This window comes from Poecilia formosa, unplaced genomic scaffold (genome assembly GCF_000485575.1).
Source record: "Poecilia formosa unplaced genomic scaffold, Poecilia_formosa-5.1.2 Scaffold587, whole genome shotgun sequence".
In the NCBI taxonomy this organism is placed as follows: domain Eukaryota; kingdom Metazoa; phylum Chordata; class Actinopteri; order Cyprinodontiformes; family Poeciliidae; genus Poecilia; species Poecilia formosa.
The window spans coordinates 50,920-57,988 of record NW_006800526.1 but is presented as its reverse complement, the minus strand read 5'-3'; the positions used below and the strand labels follow the sequence as shown (position 1 = coordinate 57,988).

At 41.7% G+C, this 7,069-nt stretch overlaps 1 protein-coding gene across 1 annotated transcript in view; it reads right to left on the bottom strand.

Annotated features, from left to right (window-relative positions):
- Positions 1-3,547: 3,547 nt before the first annotated feature.
- Positions 3,548-7,069, bottom strand: part of lemd3 (LEM domain containing 3) — a 10,069-nt gene continuing 6,547 nt past the window's right edge. Inside the window, 7 exon segments of the mRNA XM_007541080.2 lie at positions 3,548-4,915; positions 4,986-5,064; positions 5,159-5,264; positions 5,399-5,480; positions 5,956-6,119; positions 6,189-6,291; positions 6,363-6,464. Coding sequence (XP_007541142.1) covers positions 4,755-4,915; positions 4,986-5,064; positions 5,159-5,264; positions 5,399-5,480; positions 5,956-6,119; positions 6,189-6,291; positions 6,363-6,464 — 797 coding nt within the window. The 3' untranslated portion in view covers positions 3,548-4,754.

Below are 7,069 nucleotides of genomic sequence, written 5' to 3'. Positions count from 1 at the left end.
TTGGTCCACTGCGTTTTATCAAGGGCAGGGTCAGGAGATTCTGGAGCACTTCATGCTTCCATCTGGTGAAAAGCTTTATGGAGATGAAGATTTCATTTTTCAGCACAACCTGCTGGTCACAGTGCCAAAACCACTGGTAAATGGTTTACTGACCATGGTATTACTGTGCTCAGTTGGCCTGCCAACTCTCCTGACCTGAACCCCATAGAGAATCTGTGGGATATTGTGAAGAGAAAGTTGAGAGACGCAAGACCCAACACTCTGGATGAGCTTAAGGTCGCTATCGAAGCATCCTGGGCCTCTATAACACCTCAGCAGTGCCACAGGCTAATTGCCTCCATGCCACGCCACATTGAAGCAGTCATTTCTGCAAAAAGGATTCCTGACCAAGCATTGAGTGCATAACTTAAACATAATTATTTGAAAGTTGACTTTTTTGGTATTAAAACACTTTTCTTTTATTGCTCAGATGAAATATGCTAATTTTTTAAGATTGGAATTTTGGGTTTTCATGAGCTGTATGCCAAAAATAATCAGTATTAAAACAATAAAATACCTGAAATATTTCAGTTGGTATGCAATGAATCTAAAATATATGACAGTTTAATTTTTATCATTACATTATGGAAAATTAACTTTATCACAATATGCTAATTTTTTGAGAAGGACCTGTATAAGAGACAGAGCAGACTGGACTTGTTGAGGAAGCCAAGATCCTTCAAGGTTTGCAGCAAGATGCTGCAGATCTTCCATCAGTCTGTTGTTGAGTCACAGTAATACAGAATACAGATTGCTACAAGAGATCTTTCTTGTCAACAGCCATCACCATTCACAATAATTGAAAAATTACATTTTATGTTCGTTTGGAATCAATAAAGTATTTTTTTATTATTATTTGAGTAGAATTTGAGTTTTGAATTAGTACAATAATAGCTAATAAAGCCAATTTATTTATTTATTTATTGTTTGGTATTTTTTCACCAGTGGCATCTTCTAGGTTGACTGTAGAGGTTCCTTGTCTTCTGTATGGACCGGCTGAGGCTTAGAGTCCCACAGGTGTTTTACGTCTAGTCAACGGCCTCCCCCTGTCCTCTAGTGGTGTCTCAGAATTTAGGGTTCCCTGGAAACAAGTCTCAGCTTTGACTGTTTTCTTCCCAGGCTTGTCCTTTCATTTTCCATTTGCTTTGGATTTCAACCCAACAATATTTTTTTTATAAATATTAGCATCCCATGGAAGAAATGTGTCCCAGTGTTGTGGTCAAGACCACCTCACCCGAGACCAAGACCAGAGTGTATCGAGACCGAGACAAGACCAAGACTTTTAGGGTCCAAGACCAAGTCAAGACCAAAACCGAGGGAAGTCGAGACCGAGTCAAGATCAAGACCAGTGGCCTTGGTCTTGGTCTTTATCACAATATGCTAATTTTTTGAGAAGGACCTGTATAAGAGACACAGCAGACTGGACTTGTTGAGGAAGCCAAGATCATGCGCTACATGACAATAAAATGTAAAATATGATCAAAATTGCTTCTCAAATTGATCTGAAAGATCCACATTCCCATAAAAACACCTAGATATTAAATACTTAATACATTTATTTTACCAATATTAAATATTCCATCTCTGTGCTACAATGCGTGGTGTTCTGGTGACATCCCTAAAAAGATAACGCCCTGGGCGTTTGCCCATATTGCTCATGTCAGAAACCACCACTGTCTGCACCATTAAACATAGCAATTGAGGCAATGCCCTGATGGTAAATAACGCTCAACTATGAACACTGACCAAGGAGCAACAAGCAAGAAGTAACTAAGCACAAGGCGCTCACTGTGACTGTTCACACCCTCTCTCCCGCTATATGAAGCCAGGCAGTCTGACACCATGGCACAGATTACAGCTGCCACTTTGAATGAAAACAATCAAAGAGCAATGTGCATGCTCTGCATGCTCTGTCATTCTTGTGTTTTATTTATTTGTTAAGAAAATATCAACGTACATAATTAAATAAAATAATGATAGCTACTGCAGTGTACGCAGAGCATTACAAGACAAAGAACTGGTGTTCTGTCAGGTCAGATTGTCATAAGATTAGCACGCATGAACTCACGGCTATATCTGTCAGGTCATTACCATAAGATTTCATTTAATCAGCAACATAGAATCATGACATAGATCATGCACTTTGTTATTAACAGTTGTATGGCATCCTGACTTAGTAAGTAGGTTAATGAGTTCTACACGGGCGTGTGTTGTAGTTGACTCCAGCTGCAGTCAGAACCTGCTTTAAATACACTTTGAAACCACGACAACGCATGTATACCTATATAGTTATAATTGAAGACAATTTAATGACTTATTTTCGTCATAACTTTTTGCATATGGTGAACTGACAACTCCTCTGACGCCGGACTAATTAATGCGCATGCGCAGGCATGGTACTCACTGCATGAATGCTATTGTGACAGCATATGGTACTCTGACAGAACAACGGTTCTCAGTGACACTCCAGTCCTATCTAATAAGTAAAGAGCCGTGCAGAAGAATTGGACAGTTTCTGAATGTCACATCACCATATTGCAGATTTTTGGACACAGCGTTGTCCCATATATGCGACAAGTCAGTAAATACCTCTGCACAATAATTCAGCGCAGTGAGTGACTTTTTTTCCATCACAAATGCTGTGATGAAAAAACACAGCTACAGCTAACTTTGCTAGCATCATGTCAACGGAGTTTACCTTTCTTTGAGCTACTTTTCTAAGTAACGAAAAAAGTTAGACTTTGTCCCCACCGTCTGTGAAAGCGAAGCGATGCTGAGTTAGCTTTGGCCATCGATTTTCTTATGATTTATGCAGCGCTATTCTATTACTAACGATTACACAGACATCTTCTGGCGCCCAGAGTGCGCCATGTCTTGCGCATGTCTTGGAGCGCAAGGTGCGAGTGAAAGGTGGGGAGGGGGGAGTAACAGAAACACGTTAATTGCTTGGATTTTAATCGGTGTGTTTTGCATCCACTGAAAACAACGATGTTAACAAATAAACTGGACAGTATGCTGTACGTTTAGTGATATTTTCACAGTAGCGGTCTTGACTGGTCTTGAAATAAAATGCCGAGTCCTCAGCGACCGAGACCATCAAAAACCAAGACCGATCTCGAGTACTACAACACTGATGTGTCCATTGTCTTCTGTGACAATTTTGTTTTTAAGAACTAAAACTAGAAATGGTGGCTCTTTAAAAATGACAATGTCCTATATTATATAAAAAATTCTTGTTTTTTTTCTTTTCAGAATATGACATTTGTGGTTAGGGTTAGGCAAAAATGGCTCTTTGGCTTGTGAAGATGCAGAGCTGTGACTAGACCCATTGGATCAATAAATAAGAACTTGATAAGACACATAACCTGATTTAATTCTGATTACGTAGAACTTATCTGCAGCCATAAACGGCCAGAATAATGTGGGATGCAGTGAAGAAACACAACATTCATATAAGAATTCCTTTCAATAGTGTCCAACCCTTTGTGAGCGTTCAGATGGTCCAGAGTCAAGCTCTAAATGCTCCTTTATTTCTCAAAGTGTTCACTTTATTTTGTCTTAAACATCCTGACGATCCTTACAAAGCAAGTGTCAATCATTAATGAAAAACATACAACAGGTCTAGTGACATTAAAATAGACATAACCCTCATTAAAAATGAAAATAAATAGAACCTTTTGGTTTAATATCAAAGGAAACTTCTACAAAACGCCAACTTCCAAGTTTCCAAACTAAGAACTATACGTCTTCCTCATTTCTCCTCTAACAATTTCAGTATTTTCTATATCCGGTACATTCTCTAAAGCAGTGCCAGTTCAAAAAAAAGCACAATTTAAGGCACAGTTGGATCATTTGCAGTAAACTGTCACTGCAGCAAGCAAACACAAAATATGAAAACTATATGCACAATTTTACACAGCAAGAACTGAGTCTGATATTGTATTATCTGCATTAAAAACAAGTATCAGCTCATGTCATGTTTTAGGAATATAAAAGTGCAGCAAAAACAGGAGACTGGAAGCTTCCAATGCTTCAGATGCTTGCAGTGTGTGGGATACGTGGAGTTCAGGATCCTTCCATCAGAGTGTTGACATCATGGTTAAGGACGAGTCACACTGACTCTGGTGGAGCAGGAAGTTTAATCTAATCTAATCTAATCTAATCTAATCTAATCTAATCTAATCTAATCTAATCTAAGCCTGTACTGTGAGTGTGGGTGAGGGGAGGAGTCAGGTGGTGCCCCTTTGGGCAGTCAGATGGAGCTAAAGAAATGGAGTTTTTCCAACATGCTGGAACGCTGCTGTTGCATAATCTCAGGGTTTTCCTGCAGATGCACTCAGTCTGCTGACGGAAGCATCAGGATGTGTGCTCAGATCATCAGCCTCTCTCTCTCACACAGACACACACACACACTACGATGGAAAACTTGTGCTTCAGAAGGATTCCCATCTTCCAGTTGCCAGCATGGAGGCGGTGATAAACAGAAGTGAACAGTGACAGTGTTGCACTGAAAGCTTACATACATACATGACTCCACTGTGGCAATGAGCGATGGAAGAGAACAAAAATAACAATAAATACTCACTTTGCTTTGTTTTCAATTCTATGACACTTGAAATATAAAGTTGATGTTTTTAAAAACTCTGCACCACTGAACAGCTTGTGCTGCCGCCTCGCTGCGGGGCCACAGTTCTATGATACAGGGAGGGGCCCTCTCAGGAGAAGCCTGAGGAGTTGGGGCCCCCATGCTGCAGTGGGCAGGGAGCCGGGGTCTGGTGGAGGCTGGACGCTTTCAGGGGCGCACTGCAGCCCTGGGCCTGCGGGAAGCGCTGGTGGTACCGGTCCAGACGCAGATACTTGACTGTCACCAGCTTACCTGCAAGCAAACGCATCACTATAATACAGAGCCACACACACGCACACACAACTTAATGCATGTAACTCACCATCAAACCAGGAGCCATGCAGGGCTTTGAAGGCTTTTCCTGAGTGCTCTGCAGAAAGACACTTGACATAGACACAGCCCTGTGGAAACACACAGTCAGTGGAGGAGAACCACAGAACCAACCCGCTTCAGAAACACAGAACAAACCCGACTCAATGACACCACACAGCTCACCTCTTTAGAGTTCTTATCAACAGAAATATGGACGATGCCGTCATTGTCACTGCATTTCTCCAGGATGGCTTCCTGAATGGCCAAATCCCAGCTGTCACCAACCTCCCTGCACGCGCACACACAGACACACACCACACACACACACACACACACACACACACACACACACACACACACTGAAAATCTGCACACAGGTTGGAGAAGGAGAGCCTTCGGCAGTTCAATCATGGAGGTACTTACATGTCTGGATCAAACATGTTTCTGATCTTCAGACATGGAGTCAGACTGTTGGGCGGTGAATTCCTCCGATCTAGAGGGAATGCTGGGAAAAAACACGAACATGAGACCGGCATTCATTTCCTGGCTGTAAACCAGCTGCCATGCAGCAGTCTGCTGCAGCTCTAAGACTTTGACAGAATCAGTCAAAGTCAGAAGCTGCCTGTCTCTGCATGCTCTCCTATTATGCATCTCTACAGGAAATGACAACATGAGGGAAGGCAAACCCTGAGGTTTACAGGTTGATTCAAAATAACCATTTGTCCCTAGAGGGAAATGAATTGCTATTCTAACTGAGATCATTTAAGTCAGGGTTTTATCCAGAAAATTTGCTAAGCCTGTTGGTCGGGCCGCCGAGTTTTTGTATTAAAAAATGTTAAGTTAACAGGAAATGTCAAATATTACCAGGTAATTATGTTACTGGAAGACATTGTTGACAATGCTTAAACACACAACTATCAAATCTTAAAAGCAACAAACAAAAATTACTAAATAAATAAATAGCAGGAGCAGCATGGTACCTTTCCCCTGCCACATCTTGGATTTGTCAGAGCTGAGGGGCGGCTGGATCCACCTCCACACCATGAAGTCTGCTCCCTTGATCTGCTGCGTCTCTGTCCGGATCCTGGACTCGTTAGCTGAGAGGAACTTCACGGCTCGCTCCCAAACCTTCTTCATCTTCCTCCTGAGGAGTAACTCGGTTAACCTGGTCTCTGGAGGCTGACGGACGCTTCCTGCTACTTTTGGAACTCACCTATCCTGGGGTTGAACCAGGGAGTCTCTGACATGGGGGATGGGCAGGTAAGGCTCTAGGTCCCGGTTCTCTTGGCATGCCTCACCGTGGGTCCTTAACACATCTGGACCACAACAGTTTACACTGATTTCTGCTTTTTGCTTCAAGTTGTGATGTGAAGTGTGCTGATCTTACCGATGATCCTCTCCACCATGTCATACATCTGCCTCGTCTCCTCCTCCTCTCTCCTCCAGCGATACTTCACGTAGCAGATCACACTGCACACCAAGCCTACAACTGCAGACATGACACTTTCATGTTAAGTTCACTCAGCAATACACCTGATACAAATAAGAATGTATTAAAATACAGGGTGGGGGCTAACCCCCCAGCTGTGGAAGCAGGAAATCTGTGAAGTAGGGCTGGACAATATAAGCGTTTCGTATCAGTCTATCGATAATTATTGATTAGTTTTGTTTTATATATGGAGCCAAGAGAGACAGCCGAGTGTGGCGATGAGGGAGGGGTTAGTGGACTGTGATCAGATTCACTACTGTCAGCTTATCCACTTTGTTGCTGTATTTATCAAATTTTCAGTCTCCTCCAAGGCCCCCTTTTTTCTTTTTCTTTTTTAAATAAGAGCTACTGACAAATCTAGAGAGTTTTTTTCTGTGTTGTTGGAGACTTTTATTGTGACTAGGGCTGTTGTAAACGAATATTTTAGTAATCGAGTAATCTATCAATTATTCTTACGATTAATCGAGTAATCGGATAAAAAAAATTATAAAATGAAATATTGGTAAATCTGGCATAATACCGGTGTTACTATCAGATATCAATATCAGTCCAATTTTTCATATTTGAGCATCCCTACATCCCTAACAGTCAATTAGAAGCGTGTT